At 49.6% G+C, this 24,824-nt stretch overlaps 1 protein-coding gene and 1 long non-coding RNA gene across 2 annotated transcripts in view; one reads left to right on the plus strand and one right to left on the minus strand.

The window, feature by feature from the left end:
- SLIT3 (slit guidance ligand 3) overlaps positions 1-24,824 on the plus strand; it is a 723,374-nt gene that overhangs the window by 651,767 nt on the left and 46,783 nt on the right. The window contains exons 22-27 of the mRNA XM_070476865.1: positions 353-424; positions 1,234-1,305; positions 10,287-10,358; positions 12,728-12,891; positions 14,911-15,035; positions 21,868-21,965. Of these exons, the coding sequence (XP_070332966.1) occupies positions 353-424; positions 1,234-1,305; positions 10,287-10,358; positions 12,728-12,891; positions 14,911-15,035; positions 21,868-21,965 (603 nt within the window). The remainder of the gene's footprint in view (positions 1-352; positions 425-1,233; positions 1,306-10,286; positions 10,359-12,727; positions 12,892-14,910; positions 15,036-21,867; positions 21,966-24,824) is intronic.
- On the minus strand, positions 13,662-24,481 carry LOC139038295 (uncharacterized). Its single transcript, XR_011491295.1, has 2 exons — positions 24,016-24,481; positions 13,662-16,434 (listed from the first exon to the last, which is right to left on the minus strand). It is a non-coding gene; the product is annotated as an uncharacterized lncRNA (long non-coding RNA).

Below are 24,824 nucleotides of genomic sequence, written 5' to 3' on the forward strand. Positions count from 1 at the left end.
GCTTGGTGAATGAGCAGATGGGTGGGCAGACAGATGGGCAGATGGGTGGATGAATGGGCAGATGGACACATGGATGGATGAGCTGATGGACAGATGGACTGATGGACATATAGGAAGATGGAGGAATGGATGGCTGGATACATGGATGGATTGGAAGATAAGTGGATAGACAGATGGACAGGTAGATGAATGGATGGGTGGATAAACATGGGATGAGATGGGAAGATAGGTGGGTGGGTGACTGAATGAATGCATGGATGCTTGGGAGGCACATGTGCATGTGTGGAAGTTGGGAAGACCCCCTTCACATGAAGCTAACAGTACAATGTGACCCTCTGTTTTCTTTACCTAGTGACCTGAGCAACAACAGCATTGGCATGCTGACCAACTACACCTTCAGCAACATGTCTCACCTCTCCACCCTGTGAGTACAGAGAGCTGCTGTGTTTAACATGGGTTTGGCACAAAGTGTATCCGTCCCCTGTCCCTCAGGCTTACGTGCTCTGCTCCGGTGATCCTCAGGACTGTGGCTGACCCGCAACAGGGCAGACCTTCATCTCAGAAGGGAATCAGAATAGGTTGTAACACCACTGTCTGGGCAGGTAGAAAGGGGTTGGCACCTAATTGCTTCTGAAGAAGTTCATGTCTGGAATACTTTCTATGATTTGTGAATTTTCCCTACTCAATTATATTTTGCTCAGACCCATTTGGACTTCCCTTGTGGCTCAGACGGTAAAGCGTCTGCCTACGATGCGGGAGACCTGGGTTCAATCCCTCGGTTGGGAAGATCTCCTGGAGAAGGAAATAGCAACCCACTCCAGTATTCTTGCCTGGAAAATCCCATGGACAGAGGAACCTAGTAGGCTACCGTCCACGGGGTCGCAAAGAGTCAGACATGACTGAGCGACTTCACATTCAGACCATTTATTGCCCATTAGCTCTGTGCACTGTGAGCACTCACCATTTGACAATAGAGGGAGGTGACAGCAAAGTTGGTCGGAGAGCCAGCCTGCTAAGGAGCCTATGAGGAAATGAGGAGATGAAACCGTGAGCTTCCTGGAGTGGCAGGGGATGTTTCTCTTCCCTTTATCCTTAGAGTGCTTTCTGCCAGTTTATTAAATTGGAGAAGGTAAAGAAACCATTTGCTTTGGCTGGTGCACAGTGTGGACTCATACATGCATCAATAGCTGAGACAAGGAGGGGCCCACAGAGCCTGTGTGTCCTTTTCCGCAGGATCCTGAGCTACAACCGTCTGCGGTGCATCCCCGTCCACTCCTTCAACGGGCTGCGGTCCCTCCGAGTGCTGTGAGTATCCCAGTGAGCTGCCTTTGACTTATACTTCGTTGGTAACGGCGGACAGGACCGGCCACTCCTACTCCCTGCTTGCCTTTGCTCAAAGCCCACGTCCCTCCCCACCCAACACTTGTGATTTGCTCCATGAGGCAGAGAGAGCTCATGCTTAGGAGTCAGTCATTCCTGGTTCCAGCCCGCTTCCTCTTGAGCAACCTGGTGCATATCACTAACCCCTCTTGAGGTCCTACTTTATGTGCAAAACGGGATCCAGAGCACATCCCTTGCGAGGATTAGGATCTGTAATTATAAGTGATTGTACTCCATATCCCAGCAGAGCCTAGTAGGCAGCACTTGGCCTCTCTTCTGACGGTCATTATTTCACAGTCGGTCCCCTTGGCTTCAGAAGGGCCATGTTCACAATGCGAACCTCTGCAAGGGAACTGAGCTCCTGCCTCAGAGAGCCCAAGCTGGGAGCCAGCGGCCAGGGCCCGTGCACACACAGCTGTCTGTTCGGAATGGAGTCCACTCACAGAGTTCTTCAAAGTTTTATTAAGTTGTTAACATTGAAATATCAGGAGGTTTTCTCATATCAATCCTGACTTCTATATACGCTCTTGGAATATGGAGAGACCTGGCCCTCCCAGGGTCCCCTCTGCGTTCCTGCAGGGCTGAGCAGTCTCGGCCCTTTGAACAGAGTTTTGCAGTCAGCAGCCTCCACACTGCCCCCTGCCCCCACTTAGCTCCGTGGCCTGGCCGGGCTCCGCACGGGTGGGGACAGCCAGCTGAGGCAGGTGACCGCTAAGCGCAGGCAAGATGGCCGTAGGGTCCCCTGCTTTCCAGGCATGGCTCTGCCCCTCCCCAGATGTGTGTCTTCTCATCCATGAAATCAGATAATGAGGGTAATTGCCTCACAGGGTCTTTTGAGGATTAAATGAGATACTGTGTGTAAAGCACTCAGCACAGCTCTGTCTGTGAGAAACACTTTATATGCATTTGTTATGACTGTTATCACATCCACACTTGCATCAGCCAGAGTGGCACCTCACTGCCACCCCTCACCCTGGGCCCTTTGCCACCTGATTTTTGTGCTTTGCCATATTGCACCTGTTTTCTTGGCAAGGGAGGATCCTTTGAATGATATTCCTGTGAGAAGAGAGATGCTAGAGACTCTGCTCCCAAACCTATTAACTTCTTACCCTTTTGGCCCATTATGACTATAATAGTCATAGCCATATTTTACAGGGCTTTTTGTGATCATTGCCTCATAGAATCTTTTGCAAACAATGTTGTGAGGGTGAGAGAATTATACCCATTTTAAAGATAGGAAAACTGAGGCCCAGATTGGTAACATCATCGACCAAAATTTAGCAGTCAAGAGGTTGCAGAATCAAGCCTTCTGACTCATAGCCCCGGGATCCTTCCAGGACCCAGTGATGGTCAGCAGACAGCATCCAACAAGTAGTTCCATTCATGAGCCTCCAAGCTGATGTGATTTATTGAGGCCCACAAAACACCAGTGTCAGCGACAAGTCCCACCACATGTCATCTGTGCTGTTATTAAAGATCAGTTCTCTAGGGGCAAAAAAGTACCCGCGCTGACAGTGTACAATCTGTTATTGTCACTTATTTATTATCCAGCTTCTCAGGGGAGCTGGAGAATACAAACATCAGCAAAACCGTTTCCCTGTTTCGACTTGAATACAGTGGGGCTTGTCTTGCTGGCTGGGGCTACGACTGGACCTGATCCCCCCCCACCCCACAATCCTAGCTTATTGTCCCCCCCCACCAGTCTTCTAGTTCTGGGCATAGATGGGCTGCCAGGGGTGGGACCCACCATCTCAAGGGTCTGTGTACATGTGTTCATAATTAGAGTCATTATGGTTGGGGCAGCTCAACGTGTGCAAGGGGGAAAGAGGTTTGCCTATCCATCTGTCTGTTGACCAGGGTGGTGGGGTGCACACCACCCCCTGCCCAGGATTTCCTATTTCCTCAGCACCTCATTGGTGTCATTCCAGGACCAGAGCAGTCATTAGTTCACTAGGAGTCCACAGACATGTCCAACACATATGTTTGCCTCTTGACTTCAGAACGGGTAGACTTTTTGCAGCATCATTTTAGAATGATGGGCTCTCATACAGAAAAGGGGATCTTAGAGGCCCTCATCCAAACTGTCTACCTCAGTGGGGAGCAACCATTCTCTGCATAAGGACCAAGGCAGGAAAAATTAAAATGTTTGTGGGCTACATTTCTTTTACAATATTTGTATCCTTTCTTGCAGTAATTGCACACCTAGGAATTTTTTACGAAAGAATAATCCAAAAAAAGAGAAAGGTTCTCTGCATTAAGATCTTGGTTGCACTGTTATTTTTAACCTAAATTTTAAATATTACTCAAAAGGGCCATAGTGGGAATATTTAAGGAAAGCCTGGTGCAACCGGTCGATGAAGTACAATTATTAAAAGAGGAAAACTAGAGAGCAGAGTGGGAGCCTGTTTACTGCACAGCATTATGTGAAAAAATAAACCTAATTTGTGTATATGCTACAATTATAACTGGTAATACCAAAGGACTATAACAGAGTCCTATAACAGAGCGTGGGCAAATCAAAAGAACCATTGAAGGCTAACTTGGTAACATCAAGTCATTTCTGTAATAAATGAAGACAGAGTTAAAGATGAATGAAAGTAGTAACATTTATAATTTAGAGGGGTGGGAAACAAAAATAGGCTTTTTTTTTTTAAGGATTTTTTGGGGCACTGGGTCTTCAGAGCTGGACACCTTCTCTGTTGTGGCGAGCGGGGGCCACTCTTTGTTGCAGTGTGGTGGCTTCTCCTTGCTGTAGGCGTGCAGACTTCAGTGGTTGCAGCCGCGGGCTCTAAGGCACACAGGCTCCGTAGCTGCGTCTCACAGACTCTAGAGTGCGGGCTCAGAAGTTGTGGTGCACAGGCTTAGTTGCTCCGAGGCATGTGGAATCTTCCCAGACCAGGAATCAAATCTGTGTCCCCTGCATTGGCAGACGGATTCGTATCTACTGCGCCACCAGGGAAGTCCCAGATAGGGTTTTTTAAAATAAGTAATTGTAGTATCAGTAGCTGCATGTGGACATTTGTATATTCCTTTCTCATATCTAAAGGATTTCATTAATTTGATAAAATTACAGAAATGATCCGAGACCCAGGGATACTGGCAGTTTGGGATGAAGAAGGAGGATGAGCAGCAAGGTCTAGCTGTGGACAAAGGCCAAAAAGTGTTCTGGAAAGCAGGAAGAAAGACCTGACGTTTGTGAGAGAGGGGGAGAGAGAGAGAGAGAGAGAGAGCGAGGTGGGAGGAGAGAGACGGAGTGTGTGCGTGTGTCGGTAGGTGGGTATGAATATATTTCAGAGAGTACATTGGTCAAGGAGCTTTGAAGTACAAAATACTGTGTGAAAATATGCTTTTCCTACCTGATTCATAATCTAAAAATAGCTGGAAGAGAACTTCCCCCCAGACATTCTAGACCTTGGGGGATCCGCCTGTTCCCTGATCTTTGCCCCACCCCGAGCCACATGCGTTGAGCACGTGTGGTCCCAGCTGTCATCCCCCAGTCACAGGAGGGCCGCCTGGAATCAGTTAGCGCCGGGAGGCCTGTGTCAGTGTGGGCTTGTGAGGGAGCAAGCGGGCTATTGTCATTCATCATCCTCTGTATTTTTAGCTCCTAGTCCATGAAGTGAGTCCCTATGTTTGCTGCTTCTGCACCCAGGGCTGTTCTTCACCGTTCGGCTGGCGCACGGGCCCTCCCTGCAACATCTCTGTGAAGGGCTCCATTTGCCCTCTGCTTGGTTACCCTCAGACACCAAGAGCTCACTCCTTCCCAGACAACCATATTCCTGGTTTTTGACCTTGTGACATGTGGGATCTTAGTTCCCTTTGCCCCCTGCAGTAGAAGTATGCAGTCTTAACCACTGGACCACCAGGGAAGTCCCCACCTGGTGACCAGATATTGAACATCAGACAGTCCTGGTGAGCCAAAAGGTGACTCCTTGTGACCTTCAAACCATGGTCCTGGTTTGACCCTTTTTGGTGCCACAAAAAAAAATAAGTTTAATTATGAGCTTTAGAAATCAGGAGTGACTCTCAGAAATTATCCTGTCCAGACCATTCATTTATAAGACAAGGAGACAGATTCAGAAAGGTTGAATGCCTTGCTCACGTTCATTCATCTATTCATTCTTTCCTGCATGCCCACTGTGAGGTAGTGCTATGATGAACACTGGGAGGAAGGGGGTGGAAATAGTAAAGGTAGCACAGTTTCTGCTTTCAGAGGGCACATGGTCTAAAGGGGAGACAGCAGCCGCAGTACTGGGTGATGCCCGTAAAAGACCCGTAGGAATACGAGAGAGGCACGTAAGCCAATGCTGTTCATCAGCAAGCCTTTCGGATTTAAAAATAGTTCTCAATGCTGACATTTATTAAACCTGACTATGCACAGCACACTGGGCTAGACGCTTTTGTTACATTGTCATATTCGCTCTTCCCATCAACTCTAGGAAGAATATACCACTATTATCCCCATTTTTAGATGAGGAAACACAGGCTTGGCAAGATTGAGTAGCTTTTCCAAAGTGACACAACCAGGAGAGAGTCAAGTTGGGGTTTGAACCCAAGACTGTTTGCTGTCTGAGTTACTGCTGTTAAGTTCTGTTCTGAAGGCTTAGTCTGAAATGTCAGAGAGAGTTACCTAAATAGGGGTGGAGTAAAGAACATTCTAGGCAGGAGAAATATAAATTCTCTGGACAAGCCTGGAAGTCAGGAAGGGCGTGTGTGTGAGGAGTGTATACAGGAAGCTCCGTGAGCGGCTGGAATGTGGCTTTTGGGGATGTGAGTGGGGTAGAGACTGCTGACTAGTTACATGGTGGGAGCAGGACCAAGGCTGGAACCCGTGTCTCTTGGCTTCTAGCCTAGTGCTCTGTCTACTGCCTTCCTTCCTGCTCCATTGTAGGTTACCATCTTTTTATTTATTTGGCCACACGGCGTCTTAGTTGTGGTGTGTGGAATCTTTAGTCGCAGCATGTGGGATCTAGTTCCCTGACTGGGGATCGAGCCTGGGCCCCTACATTGGGAGCACAGCATCTTAGCCACTGGACCACCAGGGAAGTCCTGGTTATCATCGATTTTTATTGCCTCTCAATTCAGACTTTTCTTGAAGACTGGGGGCAGGGGAGGGTACATGGCCTCTTTAAAAATAGGTTTTTTTCCTACCCAGAGAGGACTGGGATGAGAACTAAAGAGTGGGGTGGCATGAAAGATGTGGGCAGAGAAGTAATGGACACAGGCCGGCTCTGCCAGAAGTCCCTGTGTCTGCTGGAACCCCACACGGGGCTCCTTGGGAACAATAGGCTGCATGGCTTCAGGCTTGCACCCTGGGTGAGTAGCGCCTTGAGAGGAATGGCCTCAGGGTGTCCTGGGACAGGGAAGGGAGGAGTTGGGGAGTGTTTGCAGTAATCCTGGCTGACACAATGGAGGGCTTGCCGCGTGCCGGCCCAGCACCGCGTCCTGCATCACTGAGCCATCTGTGCATCCTAGCTTAGGATGCAGTATATGAGATGCCTTCCCGAAAGAAGGCAAAGACAATCAGTTCAAACCACCTTAGGCAAAAATAGAGACTGTATCAATGCAGGGAACTGAAAAATGCACTAGTAGGTATTAGGTTCTAGGGCTGGACGCCAGTACCCCAGGGGTACTGTCAGAAATGCGCCTTTCTCTGCCTCACAGAGTGAAACTGCCTCTGTCCTCATAATTCCAAGGAAAACCCCAGAAATGTCTCTCATTGACTTGCTTAGGTCAACATGCTCAACCTCAGAGCAATCACCGTGACTCCAATTGGGCAGACCTGGCTCATAGCTCTGCCCACAAGGCCAAACCACTTGGACTCAGAAGTGGAGAGGGGTGAGTCCCCATGGAAGAGGGAGGAACTGTTAACAGAAAAGAGGTGTTTGATGTTGATCAACCCATACCCCAAAAAAGTATCTACTACAAATTGTTTAGTCGCTAAGTTGTGTCCAACTCTTTTGTGATGCTGTGGAATGTAACCTGCCAGGCTCCTCTGTCCATGAGGTTCTCCAGGCAAGAATACTGGAGTGGGTTGCCATTTCCTCCTTCAGGGGATCTTCCCAACCCAGGGATCAAATCTATGTCTCCTGTGTTGCAGGCAGATTCTTTATCACTGAGCCATCAGGGAAGTAGATATTAAGAACTCCTCCATTTTAGAGATGAGAAAACCGAGGCACAGAAAGAATGTCAGTTGTCTAAGTTACAGAGACATTGATTATCACAATAAGGATTTGAACCTATGTTTTCTGATTCTAGACAGCCCCCAGGTCAGCTGGGAGTTGCCTAGTTTGCTCAGAAGAGAATTCACCCACCCCATCCAACATTTAGGACAAGGGCAGTTCATGTCATCTATTGTACAAGCCTCGAGCATCACCTAGTTATTCAGATCCAGGTTCAGCAACCGAGAACTGACAGGGAATGGTTACGCCCTCCTGTTGCTCTCATGATGTTCTCACATGCACCCTGGAGTTCCCCAGGCTGCTTGACCACCACCTGAGAGTCAGGTGGAAAGGGGAGCACCGGGCACTTGAAGATGAGTCATGTCCAGTTCAGAGTTGCTTGCCAGCACCCGTCCCCCATCATTCCTCCCTGCCCTCCCCACCTCCGAGAGGTATAAGGGAGAACAAGAGAGAAAAGTGCTTCCCAGGAGGATGCATTGGTCCCACTCCCCTGGCAACCCTAAAAAGGGTGACTGGACATGCAAGAGTCCTTCTTTGGGGGCCAAACCAGAAGCCAGAACCTGCAGCCTAGGCCAATTTCTGTAGCATTGTCCCAGTAAATTGCAGCCCCATTACTTGCCAGTTTATAGAGATCTCAGCAGCTCAGCTCATAATAAATGGGAGTGTGACTTGCAGGAGTCACAAGACCAAAGTTGCCTTTGGGTCACTTGGTGTTTTTAAATTAGAGCTTTGTGCCTCTCCAGGGGCCGGAGCCTCATTGGAAATGATTAACAATGGGGTTGGGTGCATTTACTTGCAAACAGCAAGCAGCCATGAAGTCATCCACATTAATAGCAGGTGGGAGCTGCTCTGATTCATAAGTGACCACATGGATTAGAGACTAAATGATACTGACAAATGTGCGAGGGAGTGCTTCAGCCCCTTCTTATCCAGAAAGGTGAGAAGCTACCCCGAACACTCTTTAGAGGACTAGGGACTTTCATCCTGTTGTCCTGGCTGCCTGAGCATGGAGAACCGATTTATGGTAATGAGGATAGTACACCAACTCCTGGAGATTGCTCAAACTCATGTCCATCATGTTGGTGATGCCATCCAACCATCTCATCCTCTGTCTTCCCCTTCTCCTGCCTTCAATCTTTCCCAGCATCAGGGTCTTTCCAACAAACCAGTTCTTCGCATCCGGTGGCCAAAGATTTGGAGTTTCAACTTCAGCATCAATCTTTCCAATGTATATTCAGGACTGATTTCCTTTGAGATTGACTGGTTTGATCTCCTTGCAGTCCAAGGGACTCTCAAGAGTCTTTTCCAACAAACCAGTTCTTCGCATCCGGTGGCCAAAGATTTGGAGTTTCAACTTCAGCATCAGTCTTTCCAATGTATATTCAGGACTGATTTCCTTTGGGATTGACTTGTTTGATCTCCTTGCAGTCCAAGGGACTCTCAAGAGTCTTTTCCAACACCACAGTTCAATTCTTCAGCGTTCAGCTTTCTTTATAGTCCAACTCTCACATCCATACATGACTAGTAGAAAATCCATAGCTTTGACTAGACAGACCTTGGTTGACAGAGTAATGTCTCTGCTTTTTAATATGCCATCTAGGTTGATCCTAGCTTTTCGTACAAGGAGCAAGCATCTTTTAATTTCATGGCTGCGGTCACCATCTGCAGTGATTTTGGAGCCCCAAAAATGAAGTCTGTCACTGTCTCCACTGTTTCCCCATCTATTTGCCATGAAGTGATGGGACAGGATGCCATGAATTTGTTTTTTGAATGTTGAGTTTTAAGCCAACTTTTTCACTCTCCTCTTTCACTTTTATCAAGAGGGTCCTTAGTTCTTCTTCAGTTTCTGCCATAAGGGTGGTATCATCTGTGTATCTGAGGTTATTGATATTTCTCCTGGAAATCTTGATTCCAGCTTGTGCTTCATCCAGCCCAGCATTTCTCATGATGTATTCTGCATATAAGTTAAATAATCAGGGTGACAATATACAGCCCTTCCTTCTGTCTCCTGAGTTGGGGTTGATAGCATTTCTCAATCCCCCTTAAATCTCTCTAGGTAAATATGAAGGGAACTGGACATTGATCTGTAGCAGATGTTGTTCAAGACCCTTTTACAAATATTACTAATGGTTAACCATCTAGTACTCAGAAAATGCCAGGCTTCACGTGGACTAATGCACCCACAGCTCCCTGCTGTGGCACATCTCCTGACTTTCTTCCGTTCCCGTTTTACAGTAGGAAACCGAGGCCCAGAGAGGGTGAGTAACTTTGCCACAGTCACACAGCTGTAGGTGGCAGGGTCAGAGTTGAGTACAAACTGCTCAGTTCCAGAACGTCCCATCTCGGCCACAGTTCCTCCCGTTATCTCTGAAACCCCAGCGTCTCCTTTAGATAGCTGTCTCTCTCCATTTCTCAGGTGTAAAAACGGAGGCCCTGAAAAGGAGAGTAACTCACCCAGTGTTCCACAGCTGAAAGGGACTGATTTCTGATTCCATCCCACGTCTAATTCATCTTGGTCTTTCCCAAACCCTCTACCCACTGCATTCCTGCTTCTGAGCTGGGTGCGGAAACATCCATGCCCGTGACTTAAAGGAGACATCCCCTGCTGCGGCCGGAGCAGGGCTGTGTGCTCGGAGGCTTGACTAGCCGGCCTGGGACGCCGGGAGAGGGTACTGAGCTCAGAGCTCTCACTGAAGGTTGATCTGACCTGTGCTTCTGCTTCAGAACCCTCCACGGCAACGACATCTCCAGTGTTCCCGAAGGCTCCTTCAATGACCTGACGTCTCTTTCCCATCTGTAAGTAGCCCTGTTTCTCCCCTCATGCATCTACTCAAAACAGAAAAGATTGTAACGCCAGGGATAGTAGTGTCACTGTTACCACCTTGGTGTGATTCTTTCCATATGTATGGAATGTGTTTTATTTACAGAAACGTGCCCACACTGTGTACATTGTGTGTTCCCTGCTTCAGATGCCTTCATGGACATCATCATCAATTATGTAAACAATGTAAATGTTTAATAAGAGTGAACATAAAACTCTTACTATGTGCTCAACTCTTTAAATGAATTATCTCATGTATTTCTTATAGCAAATAAGGCATTTTTATCCCATTATGAGACATGGTGAAACTGAAGTTAAGAAAACTGAAGACTTGGTCCAGGGGTTGCACAGCTAGTGGGTGGCAAAGACCTGGTTCAAATCCACATTTGCCTTGATGCCAAAACACAGATGCTGTCTGAACTCAGCATCAGGTGGCCCCTCCCATTTCACACAGGCGATACTGAGGCCCCTAAATATTAGCTATTGCATATCTCTCCCAGTGAACATGTTTGAGTTTATATATAGACTCTCTGTGTATTTAATTATTTTCATATTGTGCATATATACTACAATACTGATATACATACATATTATAAAATATTCAAAAACTAGAAAATTAAAAGTGAAAGTCACTCAATCGTGTCTGACTCTTTGCGACCCAGTCCATGGAATTCTCCAGGCCCAAATACTGGAGTGGGTAGCTGTTCCCTTCTCTAGGGGAACTTCCCAACCCAGGGCTCAAACCCAGGTCTCCCACATTGCAGGTGGATTCTTTACCAGCTGAGCCACAAGGGAAGCCTCAGAATCCTGGAGTGGGTAGCCTATCCCTTCTCCAGCAGATCTCCCCGCCCCAGGAATCAAACCAGGGTCCCTGCACTGCAGGCAGATTCTTTACCAGCTGAGCTATCAGGGAAGCCCAGAAAAGGCTATGGTTAAAACTCAGTGGAAGTTTTCATGTTTTCTTCCCAGACAGCACTTTGGAGGTATCTGTACTGAAGGTGTCTTTCTTTGGAGGCTTCCCTCCCCCACATTTTGAAGCTGAGTGCTATAGGGGAGGGAAAATTTCCTTATATCCTCTTTGGTTCTGTGGCCTGACATAAGACACATTAACGGGAGAAAAGCATACAGATCACTTAATATTATAAAAATATAAAGTGTACATGGGAGTCTTCAAAAGGAAATTGAAAATCCAAAGAAACTGTTGAGCCCCAAAGTTGATAGACGTTTTTCTGTTTTTGTTTTTGTTTTTTTTCTCTTGTTCGTGCTGTGTGGTTTGTGGGATTTTTAGTTTTATAGTTGCCCAGCTAGGGATTGAACCTGGGCCCACAGCATTGAGAACGCAGAGCCCTAACCAGTGGACCACCAGGGAATTCCTGATTATGTTTCTATAGAGAGAATGATAAAGTGTGGGGCTATAACAAGACAAAAGGCTTCCCTATTGGCTCAGTGGTAAAGAATCCACCTGCCAATGCAGGAGATGCAGGAGATGGGGATTTGATCCCTGGGTTGGGAAGATCCCCTGGAGGAGGGCCTGGCAATCCACCCAATATTCTTGCCTGGAAATCCCCATGGACAGAGGATCCTGGCGGGCTATTGTCCAAGGCATCGCAAAGAGTCAGGCACAACTAAGTTACTATGCACCCACGTAACAAGACAAAGGGGCTTGGGTGAGAGGCAGTAAGTCATGGGACAGTGACTAGGAAATATTTTAGTAGGTTTGTTTGTACAGATCCATTCTGGTGTCAACTCCCAGTCTCTGGTGATAAGAATGTTCTTTTCTTTCTAGTGCAGGGAGGGTACCTTTCTCATAGGAAATATGACCTGCTTTTAGGCAGAAACACCATCTCGTGTTTTGTAAGTGCCTTCAGCTCAAAACAGTCAATAGCCAACGCAGCATATTTGAAGCTGGCGTGCTCTGAGCCCCTTTTGGTGGTCTGAAGCTGCTTCCTAGGTTGCTGGGTATCAAAACCCTCTCTCCGAGTATATCCTCCAGTGCACCCTTTAGTGGGATGCGAGAGCCAGGTAATCAATGGCAGAAGGCCCAGGAAGCCTCCTGGAGGGGCTGGAATTGGGGGTGAGTTGAGGATGGGATCTCACCAGGGTAGATGAGACCAAGCCTCAGAGAGAGGAGGGGCTTGTGTGGGGTTGAAACATCTTCAGGGATTGGAGATACAGTCTGAAGTCATTGACTTCACCCCAGTGGGAATAATATCTTTGCTGGTCCTGCTGTTGGACACCCCCAGTCTAGGCAAAGTCTAAATATTCTACCTTTTCAAGGGGCCAAGACTTTGGAGCCTATGGGCCAGGTTGGGCAGGGGCCCTGATTTCCTGCTCTGCCTCCTAGGGCACTGGGAACCAACCCGCTCCACTGTGACTGCAGCCTCCGTTGGCTGTCAGAGTGGGTGAAAGCTGGGTACAAGGAGCCTGGCATCGCCCGCTGCAGTAGCCCTGAGCCCATGGCTGACCGACTTCTGCTCACCACGCCCACCCACCGCTTCCAGTGCAAAGGTAGGTGCTGGCCCACCCCTCCACCCATCTCTGCCCCCCCCCCACCCCGCAGGGTCTGCCCTTTCTCCAACAGCCCGTCAGAGCTAGGCATCTCAACAAGTGTGACTTCTAAAACCACTGTCCCCTTTCTTCCATGGGCCACACAAAGACTCAGGTGCTGAAACCAATGTAGACCTACATCTAAGTATCCATTTGTCATTTGTTCCCCTAAGTCCGTTGCTGCTATTTCTATGTATTCCTCATTGACTTCTTTCTTTACCTATTTTTGCATAGTTGGGAAAATCTTTAACCTGAATTTTTTTACCCAACATTCTTAGAGCATAAGCATTTTCCCATTTTACTATAGCATACTTTGATCTCATGAGATTTTGATTGACTGAAATTATCATGATAACAAACTACTACTAGGTTCTTATTCTATGGCAGGCATTCTGTTAAGCAGTTTTTCATGTATTGTTCATTTAATTCTCACTTTCCATGGAGTCATTTAATTTGCCAAAATGAGAAACCTGAGGCTTACTGAGGTTAGTTGACTTCTCAAGATTACACCGTTAAGAGAATTCCAGGTCTTTCTGATTCCAGAGCATGGTCTTGATCACCAAGCTGTGACACTCCACCATAACTCCACAGGAATTTAACCAGTTCCTGAGTTTGAACTTTTAGAGTATTTCCAATTTTTTTTCCTTACCATGGCTGCATAAAAGTCTGTCTCTATTTAAAATTACATCCTTAGATAAGATTCAGAGAACAGAAATTACTGAGCCAAAGTATACGATCATTACAAAGGTCTTCACATTTATTGCCAAATTGATTTCCAGAAAGGGTTGTAACCAATTTTCACTCCTAGTAGCATACAGTTGTACAGTTGTATCCTAGTAGAGTGCAGTTTTCATCAGACCCTTGAATTATTTTATCTCATTTTGTAATCATTGCTAATTCAATAGGCAAAATATTGTATACCTTTATATTTTGCCTTTGGTTATTGGGGGAACTTTTTTTTTTCCCCAAAAACTTACTTTCCATTTGTACTACACATTTGTCTGTTAATGCCCTTTACTTATCTCCTAAGGTCTCGATATTTATTTTGATTTACAGATATGCTTTACCTCTAAACTTCATTATGTCCCCGGAACACAGTTTCTCTAGAACAATGCCCTGTTCTTCAGTGAAGCCAAGACTGAGCCAACCGGCGCTGGTTCTCAGTCAGGCCATTCTGTTCACCACCCCACAATGGTCAGACTCACTCTGGGGTCAGCCTGAGCCCAGTCTCCAAACTGATGACTGTTACCGCAGGTCCTGAACGTTCTGCCGTGAGGCAGGGCGTGACCATCCAGGACTCTGTCCGCGCCGGCAGCACTGGTGGCTGAGCCCTTGTGGGAAGCTCTGTGCAGGGACACGGCCGCCCTGCTCCCAGCCCTGACGGCCAAGGGGAACAGGGCCGGGCTGAAACTGTCATGGGCGCAAAATACACTCGAGCCCGGCTGGCCGCTGTGAGCACCGCTGCTGCGTCTCCCGGGCGTGTCTCGCCTCCTCCCGCCGGCTCCAGGGCTCTGTAAGGAGGACTTCCTCTGTGCGCCTTTGGCCCAGCTTCTGAGCCCTCCGTAGCCTGGCACAGACTACCCTGTGGGGAGAGGTGTTTGGGGAAGGAGGGACGGGAGGTCCCAGTGGAGCCTGGGCCTGGAGCTTCCCGAATAGAAAAAGATACACAAGGGGTTTCTAATTATGGTGCATTGTTTGCAGATTAGCACCAAAATCGGATCAGGCTAATTAGAGTAATTGATTTGACTGAGAAGTGCTTCTGAATGATGTCCCGCTGTGACTTTTTTCCTCTCCGGATGATGGCTGAATTAATGGGACTCTAGCTGGACTGGATGCACTGGCTGGAGAGGGCCAGCCGCCGTCTGGACAGAGATGAGAGCCTGGTGGCTGAGAAGGAAGGAGCGAGGGCAGAGGAGAAGGGAGGGGTGGCAGCGAGCCTACTGGGGGGCCGCCTGCCGACTCTCTGTGGTTTGCCGTCAGGGCCAGTGGACATCAACATCGTGGCCAAGTGCGACCCCTGCCTCTCCAGCCCGTGCAAGAACAACGGCACGTGCAGCCGGGACCCGGCCGAGTTGTACCGCTGCGCCTGCCCCCATGGCTACAAGGTACGCAGGCCACCCCCACCTTCCAGGCTGCCGGGGGGCGCTGCGCCCTGCTCACCATCCCTTCTCCAAGGACAGTGGATACGTCCACTTTACAGCTGGCCCCAAAGCAGTGTTTGTCAGCAAACCCCCAGAACTGGTGGGGCCTTCCCAGTGGTATCACATCCACACCAATCACAGAGGACCTCATGTGGTCTTTTTTTTTTTCTGCAGTTTTTTTGGGTTTTTCCCTCCAAAGTTTAAACTTTTTATTTTGTATTGGGGTATAGCCAGTTAACAATGTGATAATTTCAGGTGGACAGCAGAGGGACTCACCCATACATATATGTGCATCCATTCTCCCCAATCCCCCTCCCATCCAGGCTGGTACATAACAGTGAGCAAAGATCCCTCTGCCGTACAGTAGAAGACTGCTATAGTCTTGACAGTGATGCAGCGAGATAAGGAAGAAATGTAATACTTGTATTTTCTTACTTGAACGTGGGCAGATTAAGTCTCAGGAGTTAATTTGCCTCCAATTAGAGACATCCCTCGAACCCACCAGCATCCTGACTTCCTTACAGGGGGATTCCTGAGTCTCCCCCACCCCCGACCCCTCTCTGATCTCAGAACAATCAGTCCTGAAAGCGCTGGTTCCAGCTTGAGGAGGTTCAAGGATGGGGATTAACAGGCCTACAGGCTGCCGAGTCAACCTTCCCTGTTGACAGGCTCAGCACAGCCAAGCCGGGATGGACATTTCAGCTCTCCTGTCCTCCCTGGACACCCAGGCTAATTCCAGAATAACCCTTGCCTCCTTCCTCCTCTCCCTGCCACATCTACAGCACATTAACCTCTGGAGAGAATGGAAGAGGTCCTATGCACTCTGCTTGGCACTTTATTCATCTTTTCCTCTGTGAGGAAGGATTTATGAATTCTCATTTTACAGACATGGAAACTGAGCCACAGACCTGTTGAAAGAGCTTGACTCAGTGTCCCAAGCTTGTAAGCAGTCGGGTTGGGTTAGGACCCAGGGCTATATGATTCCTGAGCCCGCCCCCTTCCCCTGGAGGGTTTCCTGGATAACTGAGCCCTTCAGCGTGCCTCACAGGGGCCAGCGAAACCATGACTGGGTCCTCTTCCCCGCAACCCTCCCAGCTTCCCAGATTCCAGCATCCCAGGGCCCCCATCGGAAGGCTCTAGGTGAACCGAGAGTCTGCAGACAGTGCCCAGACCGTCTGAGGCACACACCTGGTCCAAGCTGAGTGCGAAGGAGCTGGCAGCCCTGGTCTTCTGTCCCCAGGGCGGTCCGTGGGTATAGTGACAAGCTTGACAGGCAGACTGGCTCTGGGCAACAGGCCTCCGAGGTGACTGTCTCTGCTGAGCCATGCCTCCAGTAGACAGTGTCAGAGTGCCATCTGTAGGCCTGAGACAAGACAGCCAAAGGATTTCTTTGAAGCTGGGCAGACGGCCCTCCCTGCCCAGGCAGCCAACCCCAGACACACACACACATATACACACACATATATAAGGTGGTCCCAGACACACACACACTTACATACATGTGCTCAGTCGCTCAGTTGCGCAGCCAACTCCAAGACCTCAAACTCACGGTCATCCCAGACTCATGCCCCCCCCACACACACATATACACACTTACATACATGTGCTTAGTCACTCAGTCATGTCCAGCTCTTGTGACCCCATAGACTGTAGCCTGCCAGGCTCCTCTGTCTATTGAATTTTCCAGGAAATAAGACTGGGATGGGTTACCATGCCCTCCTCCAGGGGATCTTCCCAACCCAGGGATCAAACCCATGTATCTATGTCTCCTTCGTTGGCAGGCAGGTTCTTTACCACTGCACCATATATGTATACATATTGTAGGGGAAGACTAGAAATTAAGCAGACACGCTCCAGAGACCTGGATCCTCAAATTCCTTTATATTCAATGGAGAAAACTCAGGTTATGGATTTATACTGATCAGCAGGTGTCGATCCCGGCTTTGTCATTTCCTAGTTGTGTGGTGATAACCAGTGGCTTCACCTTAGGCTTCCCATCTGCCCACTAGGATAGGACCCATCCCAAAGTCTTGCTGTGAGAAGCAGATGTACAATGACACATGCAGTGTACCTAGAACAGTACCTAGTATTCAGTAAGTACTCAATAGCTGATATATGGCTGCCTTTTACCTTCAGCCTACTGCTGGTCCCTAATGCCAGGGTGGTGGCTCTCGGGAACAGGTGGTTTCACCGGGGATTATCAGTCTGTGACACTGAACTCCCAAGGAGTGTCTGCTGCTTTCCTAGAGCTGTGACATGTATGACATCCCCAATTCTGTACATGTGTAGTCATCTTTTTAAGCATCAACTATGCACCAGGCACCTGGACCTCATGCATTTATTCCTTCCTCTGCTGTTTATAATCACCTTGTGAGGTGGGTGGTGTCATCCCTATGTTAAAGATAACTACTTCACACTCTTAAGTCTCACTTCCCTCACCTTAAAGTTGGCCTGAGTCTGACAGTACTGGAGCCAGGCTCAAAGACCCAGGCTTCTTCCCATCACACTTGAGGACAGTGTGAAGCTTGCCTGGCTCTCGGTGTCAGAGCAGAGTGCACCCCTGGGGTTCCTGCAGGATACTGCTATGTGTTTGGGTTTTGCTTATAAGATCCTGAACATCTTGCCAATTTTGGAAGAATTTGAACAGAGATTTTGATGTTTAGGAAGTTGAAGGGCCCAGGCAGGTATTAAAGTACATTGCTGCTGCTACTGCTCATGGTGATAGGATGCTGATGGTGGTGATGATTATGGTGATAGGATGATGCTGCTGCTGGTGGTGGTGACCATGATAGTACTGTTAACAGCTGGCTTTACTGAGTGCTTACTGCCTGCCGGCAGTGTACTAAATAAGCTACATGCATTATCCTGCATAGTCCTCATCAAAGCCTTAGCCAGGATTCAAAGCTCAAAGTCAACTGGTTCCAAAATACATGCCCTCAGCCAGTGCATTCACTGCCCATTTGCAGGCACCATGACATGGCTGCAGATGAGGGTCCTTGGCCATTTATAACCTGCCTGAATCTCCAGGACAGGGAAATACACAGACTGGTGGTGAAAAGAACACCACCGGGACCCTCCGGAGCCTGTCTCTACCTGACATGACCTTGGACAGCTCTGGCTCTCCTCCCCACCCGTCTCAGGCTCCTCCACAGTAAAATGCAGCAGACTGAACCAGAGGGGTCCCTTTATCGCATATTGATCACACTCTTTTTGGTTATGCCTGCTTTCCTTTCTGCCAGCAGAGTGATTGGCGTAGTAGTTCTGGGTGAATTGCTAAGATGACAACAGTCGCCAGACAGCTGCAAAATGCAGCTCAAAGTTCTAGCATTTATCTAGCTGTTCCTAGAGCTCTCCATGTTTCCAGTGACTAGTGAGTGACCTTGAGCGGCCACAGTATTATAGGAATAGCGTGGCAACCACTGCTGAATGTTCAGTAGCAGCTACTGTACATCTGTTATAATGCCAGGTCCCTGAGAAGCCGTTTAAGTGCATCATCTCACTTAATACTCTTAACTGTCCTCTGAAAGAAGGACAATCTCTTTTGACAGACGAGGATACCGAGGGTTCAGAAAAATTGAAAAATATACCCAAGCTCACACACCCGAGGAACACATTCGCTAAATCCAGAGCCCAGCTCTTGATGCAGAGACTATACTAAGCCCTCCACTAGTAACTGACTCTCTGTAGCCTCACTTTTATCACCTGTAAATGGGAATAACCATACTCACTGCATAGCTGTTGTAAGGATTAAAAGGGGTCACGTGTGCCTTGGCCTGCCTCAGTACCAGCATTCAGTAGACACTTAACAAAGCATAACTCTCACCATGATTCTAGGATTTGAGAACATGAAATGGAAATTTCGGCTGATTTTTTTGCAGCCATTTAGCTTCATGCATATATGTTCAGTGTCTCAGAATAGTGCTTCTCACTCTTTAAGGTATACAGAGACCTTGTTAAAGTGCAGGCTGTGATTCATTAGATCTGAGATCGGGTCTGAGATTGTGCATGTCTAACAAGCTTCCAGGGGACACCAGGCTGGTAGTCCAAGGATCACTCTTTGAGTAGCAAGGTGTTAGAGCAACCCTGCTGGCCCCATCTCAGAAACAGGACTCCAGTGGGGTTAGTTATTTCCAAGATCCTGTAAAGGAACCTAGAAGTCCTGGCCAAGTCCCAGTCCTACCTCTACCACATACACACACCATAGGGAGGGGGTCATGGGAGATAACCAAGGAACGTATCTAGTGGTATGAGCAAAATGAGGCTCAAGAGAGTAGAACTAAGCTAACTGGCCAGGTGTTAACCACGGTGGTTGTTTCTGAAGAGCCTGTAAACGATAGAAATCCCCACCTCTGGGCCCAGGCACCACATTGCCAAATGCAGGCCCTGCTTCCTGGATTCCAGTGCCCTGTGGCATCCGGGGCTAGAGGAGACACCACCTCCACCCCTGCCCCACCCCAGGTGAGGAATCCCCCGGGAGCCCCTGGGACTTGCAGGTCCCCAGAGCAAAGACACTGGCCAGGCAGGAATCAGGGAGGCCATGCCTTGACCTGCTGAGGCAGGTCCTGCAGCCCAGGCCCATTTATCCACCAACACACAGACACAGACACACTCACAACACATCCTTCACTATTCAGTTGCTGTTGCTGTTTAGTCACTAGGTGGTGTCCGACTCTTTGCAACCCCATGGACAGCAGCCCACCAGGCTCCTCTGTCCATGGGATTCTCCAGGCAAGAACACTGGAGTGGGTAGCCATTTCCTTCTCCCGGGGATATTCCCAGCCCAGGGATCGAACTCAGGTCTCCTGCATGGCAGGTGGATTCTTTACCATCTGAGTCACCAGGGAAACCCAAAAATCTATCTCAGACCCCTATCATCATCATGGTCTGTATCTGAATATCTCTTATTTATGAGCTACCATTATCTGCCAGGGTCAGGTGCCTTAGATGAGTGTGATTTCTAATCATTTGTTAAATCCATACAATAGGTATTATTATTGCCATTTTACAGATAATGAAAACAAGTCTCAGAGAGAACTGGTAATTTCCTCAATTTAGCAGCAGCAGTCAGACCAGCATGTGCGCTCAGATCTGCCTACCTGCAGAGCCTGTGCTTTGAGAGAGGCAGAGTAAGCGCCCAGCGAGCAGTTCTCAGAACTGGCTTTGGACTGGATGTCTGGGTTCAGCTGTGCTGGTTCCACACCGCTGTGCGAGAGCGGACCTATTGCTTCACTTTCCAAGTCCATCTTCCCTCTCAGTAAGAGTGAGGGTAATAACAACCACACCCATATTGTAGGGGTGTTATGAACATTGTACACCATTGTGAATGTGAAACTCAGCATGAGTCCTGGAACAGAAACTGTACTCCGAACATGGGAGTGAGAATGAGCACTGCAGTTTCCATCGACACACGGGCTTGCAGAAAGGGACCCCATGTTGCTCTGGCTTAGGATAAGCCCAGATCCCACCCCAGACTTCCTCCCCTCCCAGAAACCTGTGAAGGGCACAAAAAGCAGCGGACAGATGCACCCCTGCCTTCCGGCTGCTGGAGGCAGGACCTGAGGCGGCAGAGCCGAGGCAGTGGGAGAAGGCAGAGCACAGGAGGGTCCAGCCAGGAGGCCCAGTGCCTCTCGTTGCGGGCACGGGCAGCAGTGGCAGAGTGGGCAGGAGGGTTTTCTTGGGCAGATGGCAAGCAGGTGGTGTGGCGGTGGGAGGGCTCCCGTGATGGCCCCCGCCTGGCCCCACGCCCACACTGAGCCCACAGCCCAGAAGCAAACGCAGCAGACATCCCTCTCCCGCCCCCGCCCCCCCCCCCCCGCCAGATTGCACAGGTCATCCAGGGAACCGGCTGCCAAAACCTGGGTGCAGTGCCGGTCCGTCGGTGCCATGGGAGAAGCTGGTGGCAGAGAACCAAGCCTGGGGCAACTCCCTGGGACGGAGGCCTGTCTCTGCGGCGCCTTTGCCCTCACGGTTCCTCCTCCCTGGCATGCTCTTCCCCACCTGCACACAGTTGGCACCTTCTTAGCTCACACATCCACTTCAGGGTGCCTGGTACAGAGAAATCCCACTCTGCCCAAAATTTCTCTCACAGGGGGTCTCGGGGTAGCCTACCATCAGGATCACCCAGAGAACTTAAGAGCAAATAGCAACACCCATGCTCACGTCTGGACCAATCAGAGACAACTCCCTGGGAGCTTGTCACTTTAGAGGGCCGAGGTCTGTTGACCGCACTTCAGCCATGGTCTACCCTCCAAGTTGTAGATGACAGTTACGCCTCAGTGAGGTTAGTGATAGTATCATCTACTGGCATTTATAGAGTCCTACTATGTGCTAGATGTGTTATGTAATATTTTAAGCACTTCCTTATTGAAAGGTCTAGTTCAACTCTGGTAACAGCTCTTTGAGGTAGGCTTGTAGAAGTTAAAAAGCTAATACAAGGTAAAGGTCAGCCAACCATGAAGAGGTGAAGCTGGGAGGTGAACCAGCTCTTCCAGGCTCCAAAGCCCCTGCTCTTGGCCTGTGGGTTGGGATGGTGAGGAGGGGGTGAAGTCTGGGCAGTAGTGAGGCTGGGGGCCCCGGTCCTGAGCTTGGCACCTCTCCCCTGTACCGTGCACCATGGAGAGACCCAAGGCAGGGGCTCCCTCGGCTTTCCCCGGGTCACGCAGACAGCTCGCTTGTCCCAGAGCCCGGGGCGACCGCCCCCTGCCCTCGTCCCAGAGGGAGCTGGGAGTCCATGGGGCCTCCTCCTCACGGCGGCCATGGAGGGCCTCCCTCACCACGCGCTTCTCTCTCTCCTCAGGGCAGACACTGCACCGTGCCCGTCAACACCTGCATTCAGAACCCTTGTCTGCATGGAGGCACCTGCCACTTGAGTGACACCCACAAGGGCGGGTTCAGGTAACAGCTCACCCTGGGCCTTCCCTCCTGTCTGCCTGGCGACTCTGCGGCAGGCAGAGGAAACCCAGCTGTGCGCCTCCTGTGGCCCGCGCTCCACCCAGCCCTCGACGTGAAGGACTTTAAGGCCTTGCCTTCCTTGTAAGGCAGCTACTGCTATCCCTGTTGTACAGATAAGGAAGTTAGGGCCTCAAAGGGATAAATTGTTCACCTGCAGTTACACAGAAAGTGTTCAGACTGGCATCTGAATTCAGGGAGTCTGTCTCCAGAGCCAGGAGGTCTCCAAGGGAAGCTACAGTTGCTGGCTGAAGTCACAGCAGGATAGGGTAATCAACAGCTCAAAAAACCCACTGGCCTGAAATTCCACTATTCTTTCGCCTGGAAATTCCACTATTCTTTCCTGTGTTGATTACATGCTCATTATGTGCCAGGCACTTAACTCTAAATTTCATTTAAATCCTCCCAAGGGAAAAAAAAAAAAATCCTCCCAAGGACTGTAACCGATACAGGTCGTTCCTGTCCCCGTTTAACAGATGGGGAAACCGAGGCACGGAGATTGATTTACTCTGGGTCACATATCCTAACACTCATCCCTGAGTCTTCCAACCCTGCTGTTTCCTCCCTGGCCTAAAGCTCAGGAAGGAAAGAGGTAGAAGACACTTAGACTTTTTTCTCATTGTCTTTGGAGCTGGCCCTCTGGGCCTCTGCCAACCCTCCGGCGCCTTCCTGCTCCCCACCCCCCCCTCGCGGCCTGCTAATGCCCAGGTTCCCGGGCTCTACCCTGGCAAAAGCAGATCAGGGGGAGCGGGCCCATGGGGCACCCCCAAAGTGCCAGGGGGTCAGGCAGCAAAGGAAGGGGCACTGGGTGCCGTGCTGTGTGAGGAGGTCGGATCACTCAGGCAAGAAACAGTGAACAACCCCAGGCCCTCTGGCTGGGTTACTGTGTGGTCTGTGAAAGAAATTCAGCTTCTGGGTTCCAGGTTCTCCCTGGGGAAGATAGCTGCCCACATCTCCATCTGCCAAGTCAGCCCCATCAAACTCAACTCTGGAAAAGTGAAATTCAGGGCTGAGCTCATTTTCTTGCCTGCAGCAGGCCAAACCACCCACTCTCCCGCATTGAGAGTGGACGTGAGGAGCAGCCAGCCAGAGCTCAGGCTGCAGTGGCCATGTGGCCTCAGCCAGGAGGCATCCTCCAGGACCGGAGAGCCCGGCCCCATCCCCACCCCAGCCCCAGGACCCGCGTCGTCCCCAAGAGGCAGGGGCACCCCTGCAGGTGTCACTGCCCTCTCTGCGGGGATGCGAAAGGGTCTGTCTGCACCCTCCATCACTGAGGAAATCCAAATGAACTGGATTTTTTAGGACTTAATTTTCAAGGAAAACGGCCCAGACCTACAGGATTTGGAGAATGGGATGCAGGGCTCAGGCAAGAGGCCCCTATCCTGGGATGCATAGCTTGTGTGGGGTCCCCCACCCCGCCCCACCACCCAGGGCAGCACCTGGTAGGCTGGCACAGGGAGGGCTCCTGTCAGTGGCCTTGCTGCCGTGTCCCCTCCTCTGTCCAGTGACCTCAAGTTGCCATAACAAGGGACCACAGGCTCGAGGGCCTGGAACCAAAGAATGGCTTCTCACGCGGCTCAGGAAGCTGATGCCCGGCATGGAGGTCTCAGTAGGGGCACACTCCCTCTGAAGCCGGGAGGGGCTCCTTTCTCGCCTTCTAGCTGCTGATGGTTGCTGGCAGTGTCAGGTATTTCTTGACCTGCACCTGTGTCACTGTAGTCTCTGCCTTCAGCTGCACACACAGCCTTCTCCCTGGGCCTGTGTCCACGTGACTGGCTTCTCTTAAGGACACCGGTCTTGTGAGATTTGGGGCCCATGCCACCCCAATGTCACCTCATCTGCAGTTAGCCATTTCAGCTGCAATGACTCTGTTTCCCAATGAGGTCACGTTCTGAGGCTTGGGGGAGGGGGTTAAGATGTCAACATATCTTTTTGAAAGGACACAATTCAATCTGTGACACCTCTGACTAGTCAGAATTCTGGAAGCATCACCTACCTCTTCATCCAGATGCTTCTCCAGTCTTGAAGCATTGACTGTCTGCTCACACAACAGGCAAAGGCTGGCAGGGCTGGCTGGACAGGAGATGTGACTTGCTGTCTGTCCACACAGCTAACACAGCGCTCTTGAGATGTCTTTGACATCCCCTCTTCCCTCCCCCCTCCACCTCCCACCAGGTTTCCAGTGAGGACAAAAGAGACGTTAACCTCTTTCCAACCCTTGGTCCAGTCCATGAGGAACCTCTGCTCCCTTGACCAGCCTCTCCTTACCCCACTTTCATGCAGTCCTAAGAGTCCTGAGTCCTCTCCAGGGAGAGTCAGAGGAAAGTAACTCATATCAGGAAAATAGGCAATGCTATGGTAAACCAGTGCTATGTTAAACCTTCAGAAACCTGCCCCCCTGTGGCTCTGAAGAAATGACCTTCTTCATGAATGCCCAGGTCCCTAAGAGAAAAAAGAAGAAGAAAAAAAAAACAGAGTTAGAGTCAATTTATTTTGCTCCATGAAGAGTTGAAGAGCTCAGACCCAAGAATCCTTCTGTCTGCCTTTTGTAGAAAATGTGGCCCGCTTTTCAGGTCATAGAAAAAAGGACATTAATTTGGATTCTAAGGGAATTCCCTGGTGGTCCAGTGATTAAGACTTGGGCTTTCACTGGCATGGACCTGGGTTCAATCCCTGGTCAGGGACTAAGAGCCCACAAACCACATGTGTGCAGGGGAAAAAAAAAATAGGGCCACAAAAATCCACTTTCTATTAGTTTAGTTTCAAATGGAGAGAGGCCTGGGATTCTTGGTCTGAGCTGGAACA

The sequence above is a fragment of the Odocoileus virginianus genome, chromosome 14, assembly GCF_023699985.2.
Source record: "Odocoileus virginianus isolate 20LAN1187 ecotype Illinois chromosome 14, Ovbor_1.2, whole genome shotgun sequence".
Classification (NCBI taxonomy): domain Eukaryota; kingdom Metazoa; phylum Chordata; class Mammalia; order Artiodactyla; family Cervidae; genus Odocoileus; species Odocoileus virginianus.